The sequence below is a fragment of the Camelus bactrianus genome, chromosome 7 (assembly GCF_048773025.1).
Source record: "Camelus bactrianus isolate YW-2024 breed Bactrian camel chromosome 7, ASM4877302v1, whole genome shotgun sequence".
NCBI lineage: Eukaryota > Metazoa > Chordata > Mammalia > Artiodactyla > Camelidae > Camelus > Camelus bactrianus.
In genome coordinates, this window is record NC_133545.1 from 47,368,376 (window position 1) to 47,387,711 (window position 19,336).

Consider the following 19,336-nt stretch of genomic DNA (forward strand, 5'->3'; position numbering starts at 1 on the left):
TGCAAGCAGTACAGAAGAGCTTGTAATGCAGGAAAAGCTGGAAATCTAAGCTTGCTCTCTAATTCTTCTGGGGGCTGTTTCTCTAACCTGAAATTCTGTGCACAAGCCACTGCTTCTTGATTTATCAAGTGTAGACATTACACTCAGCCAGCAGCTTTGCAAAAGGAGGATTTAACTTTGTTTTTCCACTTTACATTTTCTCTCAAACGCCTCTCACTATGCAACTATTATATTACTTTAGTCCTTTTGATTCATTTAACTTTAAATACCCAGTTAATCATTTTACATTTAATCAACTCCTAGTTTCCTTTTATATAATATTAGCACTCACATTCTTTCATTGTACAAGTTGCATATTTCATTTTTACAAGTTATACATTAACTATAAACATTAACTGCAATTCTTGGTTTCACAAATGTTTTACTATTAAAAATTCCATACACATAAAAGGATATGGGTGTGAGCATACACCATCCAACTTAGGAAATGCTACGTTACTAATAGCTTTTAACAACCTTCCCAATTTTATCCCTCTCCTTCCCACTGTAAATTTAACCATTGAATTTTTATTTAATATTCCTGATTTTATATTTTCACTACATACGTGTGTACTGCTAAATGCTAAACTGTTGAGATTTATGTTTTGAAATTTGTATAAATAGTTTTATACTATATATTAAGACATTTCAATTAATATTTTTTGAGGTTCACCTACATATTCATGAGGATGTGTATGAAGTTCATTCAATTCTACTACTGTATAGTACTACCTGGTATGAATATACTAGAATTTATTCTATCGCTAATGATCACTTAGGATTTTCCTATATTTTCCCTGTATTTCCTATATTTATATTTGAGCATTCATGCTACTAGGAATTTACATGCCCCCTGGTATAAATGTTTTACATAGAGTTTTTGTTATTCTTTAATGGGTTAAAAATGTCTTCCATGAGTTTCTGTCATGAATAAATATTGAATGATACCTAAAGATTTTCTGGCATTTCTTAAGATTATCATATGGTTTTTCTATTCTTAACCTGTTAATATGATGAATTATATTAGTTTCCCAATGTTAAACATTTTCCTGGAATGAACCCAACCTGTTTATAAATTCGTATTATTTGATTATGCTTTTTTTTAGCTTGTTTGCACCTATATGTACAAAATAAAGACTGGCTTATAATTTTTCGTTTCTCATACTGCCTTTTTTTTTGAAAATAAGACGTGTCATAATTTTTGAGTGTTCATTCTTATTCTGGTGTCTGGAATCTTTTGAATGAGATCTGTTTCTTGACAGCTTCTTGGAAATCACCTGTAATGCCGTCAAGACCTTTATTCTCTCAGCTGGAAGATATTTTTTAAAACTGCTGGTTAACCTTTTCTTTTTATTTTCCTACTGGTTAATTTTTAATAGTTAGAGGAGTATTCGGGTATGCTATATCTTACTTATCTTACTTATTCTTACATAGTTTTAGTAGATTTATTTTTTCTAAATATATACCCATTTTGTTTAAAATTTAAGTATCTTATTAACTGTATTCTATTGTCTTTTGAATTTCTGCCCTTTCTGTACTATCATCCCCTATTTATTCCTAAGACTGTTGATTTTTCTTTTTTCCCTTGTTTATTCTACCAGAGATTTGTCAATTTAATTAGTCTTCTCTGAGAATCAAATTTGGCTTTGTTCTCTCTTTTCTTGAAATACACACACTGGAAGTTGTTTCATTGATGACTGATGGTGGTTAACACATTCTTTTTTTGTTTATCTGAAACACCTTTATTTTACTCTTGTCATTGAAATATAATTTTAAACAGGAGAATCCACTACTTTCTGGCTTCCACTGTTGCTGATGACAAATATGTTCCTAGCCCAGTCATCATGTCGTAACAGGTGGTCTGTCTTTTCTGTCTGGTTGCTTTACAGATCTTCATTTTGCCTTTGTACACAGTAAATTCTTTTCTATATTTCACTGTCATGTGTCTAGATCTTGACTTTGTATTTATCCTGGTTGGGATTCAATGAATTTCTTCATTCCATTGAGTCATACTTTGACCAGTCCTAGAAAAATCTCAGCTACTATATCTCTGACTACTGTCTGTCTAATATTCTGTTTATTCTTTCTTCTAAGAAGTCTGAGTAGAAGTGTTAGACATCATTCTAACTTCTTACTCTGTCTCCTAATCTCTTCTGTATTTTCCATCTCCTTTCACCTACGTGCTACCTTCTAAGTGATTTCCTCCCATATCATTTGTGTTTCACTAATCCTCTTTTCAGCTCAACTAGTTCTTTAACTCATCTGCTGAGTTGTATTTGTTAAAATAATTGTATTTTTCTTTTCTGTAAGTTCCTGGCCCTTTTTCAAATTGAGCTGATCATTTTTGATAGTTTCAAAACTGAGATTTTGCTCATTTTTCATCTGTGTTTCCTTAATGTCTTCTAATATCTGATGTTTTATATGGGTCTGTATCTGCGGTTTGCTCCTTCTGCTGGCCATTATGCATGATGGTGTGTTTACTGTTTTATTGTAAGCTCGTATGTGACTGAATTTAACCTGCTGGACCCCTGAGGAGACTAGAATAAGAGCACCTTTTACCCAGGGAAGATCTGGATTTGCTTCTACTAGGTGCTAAGAAGAGCTACTTGGAACCATTTCTATTTGCTGGTCTGGAAATTCCTTAATCACAGGGCTAGTATAAAATTGAACCATAACCTTTGTGATTATGGGCTTTATACAAATCCCTGGAGGATCATTTTCTCCCTTTATCACCTTACACAGAGCCTTATCAAGGACTAACAGATATTCCCAGAGGCTCCCTTTGCAGGCTGCAGATCAACCCTTTTACTAAGGGTATAACCTCTAGAGGCATCTCTTTCCCCCTAAAAGGGTTAATCACAAAGCTCTAGATTTCTGGTACTTTTATTTGCCCTGACAGCAATAGACTTCTATATCTGCCCTGCTTTCCATCCTGGGTTCAGCTACTCCATTTCCCTGCTCTTTAGAGATTTCTCTTGTTCTCTAGGGAGCTCAGCAATCGATTTAAAATTACCTACTTGTGAACATGTGTCACATCTGTTTTAAAAAAGAGGGATTTTCAAAAGGACTAGTCTACCATACTCCCCAGAGTCAACAGTCCTTTCATTTATTTTAAATTATTTCCCTATTATTTATACTAATTCAATTATTCCTAGGAATATATAGCCACTTATTTAATTCAACTGTTCATGGTATCTTTGGCTATCAAGAAACAACAGTACAAAATATAACTTTACCAAGGAATCAGTTACAAAAGGAGAGATTCACCATTAAACTCCCCCTCATGCTTGGAGGAGTGAGGTGCCTTGATGCTAAGACCTACCGTGCCAGCCCAAAACAAGCACATACATGACTTTGGTTGCAGCAAGTTAGATGAACATTAGATATGCTTGCTGAACACACACACAGGAAAATGACTAAGATAAAGGTAACCTAGTCCAACTATATTCAAAACATCCCCCAACACATTCTGTAGGTATAAAGATAAATATCTGACTTTCAAACATGTAACTGTCTGGTGTTATAGTCCAGGATGCCAATGATAGGATTCAATAAATGATAACTGCAGTAAATGTTTACACAGAGCACATTGGTTAGTCAAGTAGAAATGTCTTCCCATCTACAATCTGTTCAGGCCACCTGCAATTTAGATATAATCTTGGGGAAAAAAAAAAAAAACCCACACACTCTATTAGCATATTCTAAACTACTCCCTTTCCAGTGAATATATTAACCACTTTTCCTCAGCCAAATGAAAGAGAAGACCTTATGTTATAGAATGGTGTTTTCTGAATGGTTTAAAGCAGTTAAAACTGAATTCAACTCAAAATTCGGAAAGAGAAGTGAAAATGATGTCAGCTCCAAGTTTTACAGCATCCTAAGGAGTAAGGACTATCTCCAGCATGAAGTAAAAGCGGGATGGCAGCTTAGATGAAGAGCTCAGAAATATTCCCAGCCCCTGAATCTCAACTTCAAAGTCATTTTTTCATTTTGGCTGCTAGGTTAAGAATTCTTTGACAAACAAAGATATTATTTTTCTAATAAAAGGTTAAAACATTTTTTCAAGCCTCATGAATTACTCACCATTTTTGATTATTTGCTCATTATATTCTTTCTTATAGTCAATTATAAAAAAGCAATTCATTATAAACTAGGATTGAAGGACTCAAGAATACATGTGTATAGAATTAAGAACAAGTTATAAGCGTTCATTTGAAACTCCCTGAAACACTCTCCACCTCCAGGAAACCATACAACGCATACTTGCGGACTGGGAGGGTGCAGATACAATGTGTAGTCAGGGGTGTGGGAGAGGGTGTGGAATCAGAGTAAGAAAGTATAGATGAGGTAATAAACATAAATCAGAGAGGAAAAAAAAGTTATGGGCTTTCCTTACCACGATTAAAAGTTATGGAGGGAGGGTATAGCTCAGTGGTAGAATCTGTGCTTAGCATGCATATGGTCCTGGGTTCAATCCCCAGTACCTCCATCAAAATAAATAAATAAACCTAATTATCCACCCCACCCCCCAGAAAATATATATAACTACACATACAAAATGTCTTTGGGAAATAGTATAATGGTTAATAATCATTTTCAAAAAAGAGACAGCTGGAACTTTAATACTAGTTCCGTCACTAATTGTGTAATCTCCAACAAGTCATTATACATGATTGCCTCTTTATCTGAAAAAAGGAGAATAGAAACTACATCATAGGGATAATACAAGAACTGAAAGAAATAATATAGGCAATATGCTTAAAGTTCTTGACATATACAGTAAAGTCGGTTTTAAATAGTTAATCCTCAACTCATAACTAATTGTAAAACTAAGGCAAAATATGGCAGTATCTCTGTAACCAAATTTATGTTCTAAAATTGCTACTGTAACACACACGATAACTGAGATCAGTGTTACCTTATCGAGCACTGTGTATGGACTTTCTGCATTAAAACCAAGAGGAGCGTAGAGTCTGAATCTCTCTGTGAAGTCTGCCTGCTTCTCCTGATCAAGGCAGAAAAAAACCAAATGTTAATCTCAAACAGCTTCAATTATCTTTAGAAAACCTTTAAGAAAGAAATAAAAACAAAAACTTGTTAGCTAGCTTACATCGAACAAAATACATTTTTTCCTTATAAGAGTGACCTCTGCATTCTGGAGAGGTGAAACTTCATGTCGGACAGTTGCTGCAATCTTTTTCGTAGTTTCCCATCTTTCAGGTAATTCCTACAAAAACAAAGGTGCAAATGGAAGATTATTTCAATCCCTGAAACAAATCAACTCCATAGGATTAAATTACTCTAATCTCTTTATACTAACCCATGACAGCCTTTCATTCTTGTGTAAGAAGAGTTTATCCCCCCCAGGATTAAAGTGACTAAAAGGCTCAGAGCCAGGCTGACCCACTGGCACCTCTGTAGTCACAGCTTCCAAGCATAAAACAGAGTTGTCCTTCAGTGTCAGATTTACCTCAGAACAAACTAAAATCTTCTCAAAAGAAGCACAAATTTCCAAATTGTTCTGCTGTTAAGAGAACAAAATTAAAGTGCTCCGGAAATGACTTTGCCGATCGAACAACTAGACATGGAGTCATGTTTAGCAAGTGAAAAAAGATGCTTGGAATCTGGTGGGGCAGAGATGAAAATGTAAATCAATCTTATCCTTTGTTTTCCATCTGGCTGCCAAAGCTGTGTGTGTATCCGGTCTTGATGGAGAATTTGAACATCTGGGTTCATGGATTTCTGAAGTAAGACAAGGCTAAGGGAAGGCTAATTCCTACTAGATGTAGATCACAAGCAGCAATGAACTGTTCAGGTAGCAACTGCACACGGCTGTCCCTGACTACAATGCAAACAGGACAACGGCAACTTTCTTTGAAGAGCCCTTGTGTGTAATTGCTGCTGAAAAGCATTCCTGGTGTCCAGACTATCTATGAAAGCACTGTTTCTCTGGGTCATCTCCCAGAACACCGAAGTTGTTCTGTCACACAGAACCACCCACAGTGATGGAATCCTACTTGCACCACGGAAGGAGAAAAACCAAAGGTTCCAAAGAGTATTTTGTAACCCTCAATAAATATTTGATGAATGATTCACTAACTGCCAATTATGCAGTGTGCACTGTGCTAAGTAGAAATTGTATCTGTGTGGTGGCAGAGGGCAGCAAAGACAAATCACCTTCTTCAACTTAAAATTGTTGTATCATCTGTAAGAGTGAATGAGAGGCACCCAAAATCACTATTTGACATGACAGATGTGTTAACTTCCATCAGAAGGGTGATGTATTACAGAATTAAAATGCCTGGGAGGAAACATGGTATCATGACAGGAATACCCAACCAGGCCACCGACCACGGGACCTGGACTCTAAAGCTTCCTGTCCTTCAGCTTCTCTTCTTCTTCTCATCAAAACTCTGCAGCCTCCCCTTGCATTTCCAAGTGACCCTATGGAACCCATATGTCACACGGAGTCCCTTCGGGGCTGTGGGATGGAAGACACAGAGAGGTCACATCAGTGGGCCCAAGCCCCTTAACCTTTACCTACACTGCACCTGCTGTTACCTGCATTGTATTCAGGAATTCCAAAGAAGCTTCCACTTGATAAAGAATAAATTTTCATTGAAAACCAAAAGATCAGATGGCCTCCAAAGTCTCTCTGATACTCATCCACTCAAGGGGGTAACAGTGAATCTGAGGCTCAAAGGAATCACTGGTTTCAACTGGCAGAGATGAGGGTGAGATTCCTCAGCATGCTTGAGGTAAGATCACCATCCAGGATGGAGCGACAGTGCGGGCTCTTTGGAACCTGAACAGGATTCCGAGGCTACAGGTAGTCAATAAAGGTTCCTTAGTGGGGAAGGGACTTGATAAAATCTGTGGATCAGAAGTTTCATGGAGCTTCAGAATGTACAGTGGATTGGGTGTGAGGACACAGCCATATTAGGGGCTTTTATCAGAGAAAGTTAAGGCAGGTTTTGAGAAATATTATGACTGCTCAGGATGATGGAGAAACAGTAACTGTCACAAGTTGCTGTAATTAAAACAGATCTGGGGCATTGTTATCCTCCACAAGCAACTCATGCTGACTATAAACCTTGTTTTTCCTCCTGGCCACCCTGAATTACTGGTATCAAGACACATACACAACTAGAAGTGTGGCCCACTTTTGAAATCCTGGGAAGCCTAATATTTTCAATACAGCCAAACCTTACGTAGTGAGCCAAACTTTTATTTTATATTTACAGAAAAAAAAAATCACAATACTACATTTGCTTTTTGATTCATGTTGGAAATGTACAAGTCCATTAGAAAGTGTGTAAACTAAGACAACGCGTTAAAGATTTTTAAATGTCCCACCTGACCACAGCACAGAAATTAAATAGACGTGACCCCCCGCTTTTATAAACGGGTAAGCTAAGACAAGAGTCAGAACCAAGTGACCTGATGGAACGTGTCTCCACCTCCACTCTCCTCACTAGCTCACTAGTGAACTATGCACAACATAACGTGTTCTATGCATCAGGAATTTGTCAGTCTTAAAAATGGAAAACAAAATTACTGGGCCCTAGCTTTAGTGATGTATGAGCCCAACTTCTATAATACAAATTCTGGAGGCCACGGCCAAAATCTCCCTATCAATCACTTATCTTCTGACTGGTTTCTCTATATGATGTATTTTAACGTTTGAGATCTGAGATCAAAGAATATCCAAATCTTTCCAAAAACTAACATTTGTAGTGTGTTCTACTGTAACTATTTCATCTCTCACTCTTGCTATGTATCTATCTATCCATATCTGCTCTCACTCCACAGATATATGGATTTCCAGTTCTAAGGACAGTTTTATACTTAAATAAAACTTAATAGCTCAGATATAGTAATTTGTTGCAGTCAAGAAAGACTTACAATTACACTGTTGCATTTAATCTTCACAAAACAAAATGAGGGATATAAAATGCAGCAGCTGCTGTGAAAAACATTTTGGTGGTTTCTCCAAAAGTTAAAGTTAGAATTACTGCATGACCCAGCAATTCCACTCCTAAGTGTTCTCCAAAAGGAACTGAAAACAGGTACATAAATACTGCACCAATGTTGACAGCGTCTTTATTCACAATAGCCAAAAGATGGAAACAGCCAAAATGTCTGTCAACAGGTAAGCTAAACAAACTGTGGTGTGTATATATATATACAATTGAGTATTATTCAGCCATAAAAGGGAATGACATAGTGATATACGCTACAACATGCATGAACCTCAGAAGTATTATGCCCAGTGAAAGATGTACACAAAAGATTGCATGCTGTATGATTCCATTTATATAAAGCATCTAGAATAAATAAACCCACTGAGACGAAAAGATTGATGGTAGCCACAGATTGGTGGTGGAGGGAGCAGGGGGAATGACAGCTCATGGACAAGGAGGTTTTTTCAGAGGTGATGAGAGAGTTTTGAAACTAGATAGAGGGAATGGTTACACAACACGGTCAATGTACTAAAATGCCACATACTTGGAAACAGTAACTTACTATGCTGTTTTAACTCTGAATTTCACCTGAATTTAAAAAAACACACAATTCGGAAGTAGAAAACTGGAAACAGTTCAATTTTTTTTAAATGTGGGCTCTCGAGGGGTATTTTATTCAAGAGGAAGCATGCTCTGAAACAAGCAGATGAGGCAGACTCACAGAAATCAAGTCTCAGTTTTAGTTCCATGCTCTAGTCACTGAACTAGATAGAATTCAGTAACATTTTTTAGTTAATGTATCCACTGACCACATTTGTGACGCTAAATGTAAGCCCATCCTGGAAGCTGGTGGATGATGTAAATATATAAACTATCTACAGAAGCTCACCGTGGGCCTGGGAATAGAGCCTGGACTGTGAGATTTTTATTCATGGTTTCAGTTATAATTACAAAGACTTCGTTCATTGTCTGGCACACAGCAGCCTTCAAGTCACTCCAGAGCACGGGAACAGGAGAATGACATAGAAATCTCGTTTAGAAATCAGTGATTCCTCTATCCAAATTGAGCTTTATTCTTTATTAACACGTTCACAACATGTTTCCAAAGACTAGGACACACCTCAACTGATAGGCAATTTTAGATGAGAGAGAGCTGGGATTTATTTCATGTGTGAAACTGATGATAAAAGTGCAACTCAAAAAATAACTGAGAGGTTCTCTATTACCTAAATACCTGCTAACAAGCAGGCAGTGGAGCACAGTGGTGAAGACTGAGGACTGGCATGAGACCCCTCGATTTGTGTGGGCTGGCTTTACTACTTGTGTGACCTTAAGGAAGTTATTAAAACCATTTAAGCTTCAGATTCCTAAGCAGTAAAATGAAAACACAAATGTCTACAGTAAAGGCTGTTATGAGGATGTCATTAGAGTGTGCATGGAAAGAACTTTGCTAAAGGAGATGTTCAATTTATGGCAATCATGATTATTTTACCAGTGCACTGACCTCTAGCTGCATATAGACTTGCTCAGGCATCTTCCGGCCATAGCTTTCCAACAGCGTGATAGTTTCTTTCAGTGGTTCAAAGAGTTCATCAGTAGCTCTCTGTCGGCTTCTTACAGCCAGAAGATGCCCCATGATATCAACCAAACCATCATGGTCGCCTTCTCTTAATTCTCTCTGAAGTCCAGCATCTGTCTCCTTTATAAATTCTTGTAGCTCATTCAGACTATAAAAACATACACACACACACGTAGCCATACATATATACACACATACTAACACAAATTAAGCTCATTAAAATATTTCCAAGTATAAGGCTTCTGACTCTTATTTTCACTATTTACCTGATTAAATACTACTTTATTATAAAACTGATCATTTTAATGTTCTTACAATTACTATCTCCACTATACACAAAAATAGATTCAAAAAATGTCTTCTGTATAGCACACGGAACTATATTCAATATCTTGTAATAACCCTTAATGAAAATGAATATGTATGTGTGTGGGTGTGTATATATATATATATATACACACCCACACACACACACATACACACGACTGGGACGTTGTGCTGTACACCAGAAATGGACACACTGTAACTGACTACACTTCAATTAAAAAAAAAAATACCATCTCATTTTAGAAAGCAGTCAAGTGTGACAAGTTGTAATCCCAAATATCAAAGCATGAAAGCCCACCTGTCGATGACAAATCTCAAAAGATGCTCCTGAAACATCCAGCTCCACTTCCGAATCATGTTGAGCAAGGTCACTTTGAAAGGTTTCATATCCACCTTGAACCAACTGTCAAACACTCGGAAGTCATCAAACTTGCTCATCTGAACATACAGAGCCTCATAAATGTCAATCTATAATTAGAAAAAAATAATAATGACCAGAACAACTCAATCCAAAGACAGTAACTACATTAAACACTAAAGGTTTTCCTTGCCTGCTCTTTGAACTGCTCAAGAGTTGGTGGTTGTTCAGGACCATCTTCATCTGCATGCAGATCCCCATCCTCAGATGATGCAGTGTGGCCGTACAGGAGGAAGTGCTTCAGGAATTCGGCTCGGTCATCCACCCAGAGGTAAGCGTATGCATCCAGGGTGTTTCTGAAGTCCAAGACTTTGTTGATAACATCTGCCACTCTCTTCATTATTTCCTGCCTGCCTGCCGTCAGGCCTAACATGTTGTCCATATCATTCTAAATGAGACGGAAGCCAAGCAGTTATTAAAACCAATCTAACAAAATAACATTATCTTAGGCAATTATTCAAAGAAGAGTTGGTCAAATCAAAAATCATGCTGCCTTTTCCAACTTCTCCTCCTTTCCCCATGCTCCCTGTCACCACAATTTACTTGTCAATCATTAACATAAAAGCAACTACCCATTAGCACATAAAATACCTGATAATTTGCCATTTCCAGATGTGCTGCAACTCGCTTCATCTGGGCAGACATTCTGAAACTATTGCATAGCATTTCTTCCACCAGATCATAGAAGCCATCCCCAGCCTCTCTTTCTAAAGAAGGTTTAAACAGAATCTCGGGGGGCATTAAGATCATTTGTGCTTGAAAAAATGGCGCAGGTTTCAATCGTTTCTCCGTGTTCATCAGAAAGAAGTCTAAGTCATGCATTATAGCTTGAAAAAAGCCTTCCACCACGATGTCATCAATGAATTCTACATAAATCTTCCAGGTGTCCAGAGAAGGATCAGCTTTGAAGAGCTTCCTATTTTCCTACAAACAGACAAGTAGTAATAGATGAGTATAAATGATAGTGAGTATAAAAATGAAACTGTCCATTTAGATGGTTTGTGAAAAGGGCTGCATTTGGGGGCACAACACAGGAACATTCAAAGGCTAGGTTGCAGAATCTCAGGCTAGATGGTAAAGATCTAAGCAGGACTTTGTAACATTTAGTTTATTTATAAAATGCATTCAAGAGTCACTCTTTGAAGGATATTTAAATGTTGCCATATTGGATGTATGCCACACTGGATGTTTCATCTCAGTCCTCATGTGCTGGACCTAAATCAGGACAGAGTTGAAAACTTCTTCCTTCTTGAAATCCCTTCTTGCCTTGGTTCCCAGGACTTCACCTCCCTTGATTTTCCTCCTACTTCACTGGCTTCTTTTGCAGGATCCTGTGCTCAGTCCTCCTCTTCTCCCTGGCCTCGGGGACAACCTCAAGATCAATCCTTAGACGTCTTCTCTATCCATAATTAATCCCTGCATGAAGCCACCTAAGTCCCTGGCTTTCCATAGATATATATGCTTCTGACTCAATTCTATGTCACTTGCCTGGATTTCTCCCCTGAACTCCAGACTCACAACTGCAATGCCAGCCCAGGATCTCCCCTTGAGCAGGCATCTCTAACATTCCTGAAGACAAATCCTGTCTTTTCCTTACAAAATCTGCCCCAACAGTCCTCCTCACATCAGTAAAGGGAAACTCCATTCTTCCAGCTTCCCAGACTAAACACCTCCAAGTTATCCTTGACTTCTCTCTCCTCTGACTTATCACAGCAAGTCCTCTTGGCTCTGCCTTCAAAATACATCCAGCAAACAACTGCTTTTATCACTACCACCCAGACCTAAGCCATCATCACCTGGTTTATAGACACACCCCTTAATGGTTTCTCTGTGTGGTTTACACTCAACAGGGAAAGTCTTTGAGCAGCCAGTCTCTTTCTGCTATTTCCCCTCAGGGTAAAACCCAAAGCTCTCAAAATGGCCTGTTGGTCCCATGCGATGTGCCCTTAGTCCCTTTCAAACTTCATCCCCTACGACTATTCATTCCCCTTGCAAATTCTGCTTCAGGCATCCTGGCTCTCTAACTCATCAGGCATCCTGGCTCTCTAACTCATCCTTAGGTAGTAGACCTTTCCAGGCTCTTACCTCAAAGCTTTTGTACTTTGAGATGCAGAATGGCCTTCTTCCGCTTTCCACATGGCTCATTCCCTTTCAGTTCTCTGCAGAAACACTACCTTAGTAAAGAGGCCTTTCTATCCACTTCATGTAAAATCTCTACCCCAACCCCGCTGATTCTCTTCCCACCATCTCTGCTTTTTTGCTCCCATGACCAATTGAGACACTATATATTTGTGTTTCTCTTTCTGTCTTCCCTGACTAGGATTTAAGGTCCAAGAGACTTTTTTGTTTTCCACTTTTATTTCTCTGCCTTCTGTTTTTTGTTTTTGTTGCTGTTTCATTTCTTATCTTTTCTTCAATTGATAACCCTGGAATGGTGCCTATTATTGTTTTAAAAACTCAAATATTTGTTACAAAGAGATTAACTATTGTTGCCATCCTTAGGAGATGGCTGAGAGGGTTATATGGGATGACGTAAACAAAGTGGATGCACACAGAGCCATTCAACAAACAGTGGTAGCTACTGACAGCATCCAAAATAGGAGATAACTATGACCAACAAAAGGATCTCATCTCTAGCCTTTCTGTTTCATCAACAGATCTCACATTCCTATCTCTTCTCTCAGAAATGACAACAGTGAGGGAAGTTAAGGAAAGAAGCTTGAAATCTTCCACTTTCAACTCTTAACAAAACCATATACAAAGCTCTTTCAGGCCCAGTAAGAGTCTTACATCATTAGGTTACATATGTTTGCTCCTTTCTAAGCTAAATAATAGGATCTGCTATCAATTTCAAAACCTTAAAAGCAAATACCTCCACCAAATTGTGTATCTTGCAGCCATCGTCTTGGATCAGCTTGTATTTTTTAGCAAACAAATCACCCTTGTCTTCCCAAGTAAAGGCCGTCTCCCGTCTGTGCTCTCTCCTGGGAAGGAGCGTGCACTCGGCCCACGCCCTCATCATCTGCTGAATCACTTTAACATTGCTCTGCGCACGCTCCACTCTCCGTTCCAACTCAGAGGTGGACACCTTCACCCTCTCGATGTCTCCCCAGCAGTCGTCCTGCCACGTCAGCGATGTGGCAGCTGCCCACAGCTCCTCATCCACTGCCCTCAGCTCATCTTCAATCAGGGGGTATTCAACTTCCAGAAGAGTCTGCTTCAGTTTATTGTATCCTTGCACAAGAAGTTCAAGATTCCCAATGTACTGAGAGAAAGAAAACCCCAAAACAAAAAATGCCAAATATGTTAAAGCTTCTATCTCAGAGGCATAAAAGTATCATAGGTCTACATAATAATTAAAGTTCAAAATATTTCTATTCATAACATGCCCTAATATCTGAAAATACAGACCTTTAAAATAGTGTTTCTTTTTTCGAAGATGGCTAAGGCTGAATCCGGTATGTCTGATTTCTTCAACATCAAAAGGTATTTCACATCTCTTAATACAGCCACTAACTATTAAAAGAAAAGTGAGGATTATTACATATTTTAAGAATATCATTCTATTTTTAACACAAGTTAAAATCAGAACACTTAATATTTCATCCAAAGATTACCATATTTTCAAATTGTCAAGGTAAAGAGCTTCTGTTTCATGTACTTTTTAAAAACACTCATACATTCCATATGATACAGAAATATAAATAATAAAGGCATAAATCATTGACTGTGGCTCAGTGTCAGCGGAATAATTCAAGCAAGACACAGCAACATATGCACACCAAGATTGGAAATGGAAGGCTATAAATGGACCTACATCTTTTTCCAGTGCCCAGAACAGTTACCTCCATTACAAAGCTTGTTTTGAAAACAAATTTGTTCTAACTTGATTACGTACTAGGGAGCAATCTGAGCATACCACTAGTTTTGTCTTTGCTTATCTGTAGTTTCATCAGCAAGAAACACTAAACACTAAAAATCACACCCAACTCAGCGTAAAGGCTTAAAAATAAGCAAAATGCTCATATGCACACATCGTGAACATCCACCAGGTACCTCCGCTCCCAGGTGTGATGCGCCATGCCCATCCACTTCCAGTGATACAACCTTTTGTGTGGTTTCAGATAACCCTCCTTTCCTCCACTTCCCATTAATGCACCAGCTCCAACCCGCCAACATCCACCTCCATGCGCAAAATTTAGGACTTTGTCAAGGGAAAGTGTCATGTTCATTGTAGTATTTATGTATAACCATTTAACCATTTAAAATGTGTAAACCATGCTCCTGTTTTTCCTGGGTTCCTTTTTTTTTCTCCTGTTTTTATTGTTACTTTGTTAGTAGTGACTATACAACATATAAGTTACAGGTGTATAATAAAGTGATTCACAATTTTTAAAGGTTTTACTCCAAATCACTTATCATTATTGCAAAATACTGGCCATATCCCCTGTTTTGTACAATATATCCTTATAGCTTATTTTATACCTCATAGTTTGTACCTCTTACCCCCTCACCCCTGTATTGCCCCTCCACCCTTCCCTCTGCCCACTGGTAACCACTGGTTTGTTCTCTGTGAGTATGCTTTTTTCTTCTTCTTTTTTTAAATTGAAGTGTCATCGGTTACTATGCGCCAATCTCTGGTGTACAGCATAATGTCCCAGTTATGCATTATATACATATATTTGTTTTCATATTATTTTTTATTAAAGGTTATTACAAGATACCAAACACAGTTCCCTGTGCTATACAGAAGAAATTTTTTAATTTATTTTTATATACAGTAATTAATATTTGAGTCTGCTTTTTGTTATATTCACCATTTTGTTGTATTTTTTAGATTCCACAGATAAGTGACATCATACAGTATTTGTCTCTCTCTGACATTTTCTAAATGTATCACTGACAAAGTTTTTGAGTGCTGTATCCTAACCCTCATTTTCCCCATAAGCCCTGTACTTTCTATTGTGCAATCTTTCATAGTCCAGTAATTTTTAGGAATGTGTATGTCATGTTGTAGCAGAACTGACTGTAGCCCTAAATCACACGTTCAGAGGAAAAGACCACATAACATGCTTAAAAAGTAAACGAGTTGACTTTATGTTGCCACTCCATAGGCTAACTAGTACAATATATTTTTTGTGCGTATAATCCCCTCTGGTAGAATCATAGGGATTCTTCCTAAAACATCTCAGGAATTCAGTTTCCATAAATTGGTTTTATGAAATCAATTGGTAGAGCAAATCCTCAGTTCTCAAGGTCATTTACTTGTGTGTGTGTGCTGAGGTTAATAAGAAAAATTAAGTGATGCTATTCTTTGTAATATTGTAGGAAAACAGTCAAGAATTTGGGTAGAGACTGTGACCATTAAACTCAGTGAGGCTAACTTGCCCACTTCTTAGGCATACAGCTGGACTGCTGTAAGACAGGGCAAGAAGACATAAGCCAGAAAACATGTGACCAAAGACTAACGATTCTATTCAATTGAACTGACAGGTAGGTATTAAGGTAGCATTGCCAGGTGCCAGACACTATGCTAGACACACAAAACACAAAGACGAAATGAACCCTACTTCCAAGTAACTCATTATCCAGTAAAGTGGGAGTGGCAAATAAATAATTACCAGACAAAATAATAATAATATAAAATCTGGTAAACAATTCGTTAAAACAAACCCTATTTGAAGTTGTTTTTAGTTTCATTCCTCAAAGCCCTGACATTTTTCCAAAGTAAAATATAAATGACTGGAGGCATCAGGAATATCCTTATAATACAAAGGGCACCTATAAAACATCTTATAAACATCAAACCCCTACCTTTGGGTCAAAGTTGACACTGAGGAGACCATTTACGGCACTGAATTTAACTAACGGTTGATTTAAGTTGAATTCACAGATTTCATCCACATTACTTTTCCATTCGTTATAGATGCGATTTTCAAACTGGTCTAGTAAAGTTGTCATTTCAACATATTTCTGATAAACCAAGGCATCATCAGGACTTTCCAAGAATCTGCAGGAATACAGTTTTGCTACTTTCCTATTTATTCAACAGATTTCAGCTTAATTGCTTTACCATAGTACACAATAGAAAATGTAACAAAATACACTATAAAATAGGACAAAAACCAATAAAAGCCAAATAATGCTTACGAGTAGTCTTTGCCTTAAAAGACATAGTTATGAAATAAATGGAACTCCAAAGATTCAGTTCAATGCAAACATCAACAAGTTATCAATTCTTACAAAGAAAACAAAGGTACAAAAGTCTTTAAAATAAAAGGAGTGCTAATTACTAGAGAAAGGAAAAACAGTAACAAAAACCTACAAACCTATTGTGAGTGAAATGGAAAAGTGAAAAGAAAAAAAAAGACATGGAAATATAGGAAGTTACAAGTCCTATTAAACATACTGCAAAACGACAGGATAAATCCCTCTCAATGAGCCCAGCCAATGAAAAGAACAATGACTCTTTACACACTAAAATGAACAGCTCACTACTCTACATAAAAATTACATGTGTCACAGGGATAATTTCTGCATAAAAGCCTAACTACTTACAGGTAACGGAGAGATGCAAAGTTTGACCAAAACATGTGAAGTCGATCAAGGACCTCTTCAGCCCATTTGATATTTCCTGAGATAAATGGCATATTCTTGTTAAGAACTACATTTCCCTGTTCAATCTGCAAATTGATATTGTGATGAAGAGAAAGAAAGGGAACATTTAATCAGAGTGTATTCCAACCTTGTAAGCAATTGTTCATTTTGGTACTTTTACAGTACGAATACATAGAGCATATGTGCTAACTAGCTTGATTAGTAGAAGAGTTATGGTCCTCAAGTAGGTTCCTCAGACCCATGAAGGAAACCAATTAAAGAAAAGCATAAAAACTTCAGTGCCTCCATCTGATCTTTAGGTATCATTAAATGTAGTTCTACTTGATACTCTGACCCACAACACGACACTGTGGATGTGCTCGACTTTATCCCCCACTCACCTGCTTCATGTGTTCATTATACAACTGCTTACACACATCCAGCTCTGCATTGAGCATGTGCACGAGTGTGCTGTAATGTGGGCTGAAAATTTCCATGACAACTGGTTTCTCAAGAAAATTCCCAAATACGGTTAAAAGCTATAAAAATCAAAGTGAAAGAAAGGTTAACAACTATGACTTCTTAATACAAATACTCAGTTCACTATTTCCCCCATTAAACCTCCTACCTGCCTAGACAAAGAGCCCAAATCTAGATCCCTGCAAGTATCCTGCCATGTCTCAAAATCTGAAACATACTTTAGCATGTCGCTAAAACTTCTATATACCCAATAAAGCAAATTCTACATGTAAAGCAGTTTCCCTTCCCCAGCAGAAAATAAAGAGTCAGAAATGAGGCACTGTCTATCGACAATCCTGATGACAGCCAGCACGACTGCTTCCTGTGGGGCACCAGGAAACGTTTTAGAAGATGCTTTCTTTGCAGGTATAAGAACAGAATCAAGAAGTAAGATTGTGTACTTGTTATTTGTTTTTCCCCTCCACACATACATTCTTTAGAATAAGAATATCCATATCGAAGACCTCTAGGTCACAAATGAATAATTATACCAGAAGTATCAGCCACTGTGACTGTCCTGTCCGTGGCCACCCAGGTTTTGTACCACAGGACCCAACCACCCCCACCCAACACACAGCAGTTGGGCCAGCAGTGGTGACCTGTTGACCAAAGACAGTCACTCCACCGGCATACAGCTCCTTTAACGTGAAAGTCCTGGTTGAAACCAATGCCTTGAGATAATTAGATTCTCAGAAAAAGAATTAGGGCAGGGCAGGCTGAACCTATGCTGGTAAAATTATGAGTGAAAAGAAACAATAGTTGGCCCTTCAACAACATGGGCTTGAACTTTGCAGGTCTACTTTTACATAAATTTTTTTTCAATAAATATATTGGAAAATTTTTTGGATATCTGCTACAATTTGTTGTCTCAAAGCCAATTTTTTTTTTATTGGGGGAGTTAATTACATTTATTTATTCATTCATTCTTAGATAAGGGAGGTACTAGGGATTGAACCCAGGACCTCATGCATGCTAAGCACGCTCTCTACCATTTGAGCTATACCCTCCCCCAGAGACCTGCTACAATTTAAAGACTCTCAGAAGACCCACATAGCCTAGAAATACCAAAAAACTTGAGAAAAAGTATGTCATGAACGCCTAAAATATACGTACATATGAGTCTGACCTTACATAGACACAAGGTGAGTGATATCTAATATAAAATGTTTTCATTTTATTATTTTATAACTTTGCTTTCAAAAAATTACATTACCATACAGTATACGTCTCAGTTGGAGAAACTGCATATCAGCCTATAGTCACAGGCAAGTGGTTTTTTAAAAGATGTAACACTGTTTCCAATACTATGTTATGAATATGATTGTAATACTATATGCCAAAAAATATTTATAATTCATTCCTTAGTGGATAGGCTAGGCTGCCATGAAACAATCATATCACTTACAACAGGCTCCTGGGAAGCAACTGTACTGCTGCTACTTTTTATCAATGCATGAGTCGTTACACCTGTAAATAAATATGAATTTCTTTTTCACAGTATCTTTTCATTATTTTATGTCTCGTGTTCATAATACATGATACAGGCCACTGTAGATGTTAAATGTAAGACAATACTGTAGGTGCTGACGGATGATTCATCCTGTAAACAGATGACATACACTTACAGGATTGATAAATAGAAGACAGTACTGTAAATGTGTATTTTCTCTTCCTTATGATTTTCCTAATAAAATTTCCTTTTCTCTGGCTTATTTTTCTCTTAAGAAGACATTACATAACACATATTTTGTATGTTACATGAATTAAGTGATGGGTAACAATAGGCTACTAGTGAAGTTTTGGGGAACCAAAAGTCATATACTGATTTTCAACTACACAGGGGGTTAGGGCCCCTAACCCCTGCATTGTTCAAGGGTCAACTGTACCAGCAAG

General features: G+C 37.5%; 1 protein-coding gene across 7 annotated transcripts in view; it reads right to left on the minus strand.

The window, feature by feature from the left end:
* Nucleotides 1-19,336, minus strand: part of DNAH11 (dynein axonemal heavy chain 11) — a 280,729-nt gene that overhangs the window by 220,518 nt on the left and 40,875 nt on the right. For all 7 annotated transcript variants that reach the window (XM_074367353.1, XM_074367350.1, XM_074367352.1 and 4 more), the window contains exons 10-20: nt 17,326-17,463; nt 16,886-17,010; nt 16,142-16,337; nt 13,739-13,843; nt 13,200-13,592; nt 10,919-11,251; nt 10,461-10,715; nt 10,208-10,377; nt 9,508-9,730; nt 5,150-5,266; nt 4,958-5,044 (exon numbers count right to left, since the gene is read on the minus strand). In XM_074367353.1, coding sequence (XP_074223454.1) covers nt 4,958-5,044; nt 5,150-5,266; nt 9,508-9,730; nt 10,208-10,377; nt 10,461-10,715; nt 10,919-11,251; nt 13,200-13,592; nt 13,739-13,843; nt 16,142-16,337; nt 16,886-17,010; nt 17,326-17,463 — 2,142 coding nt within the window. The remainder of the gene's footprint in view (nt 1-4,957; nt 5,045-5,149; nt 5,267-9,507; nt 9,731-10,207; nt 10,378-10,460; nt 10,716-10,918; nt 11,252-13,199; nt 13,593-13,738; nt 13,844-16,141; nt 16,338-16,885; nt 17,011-17,325; nt 17,464-19,336) is intronic.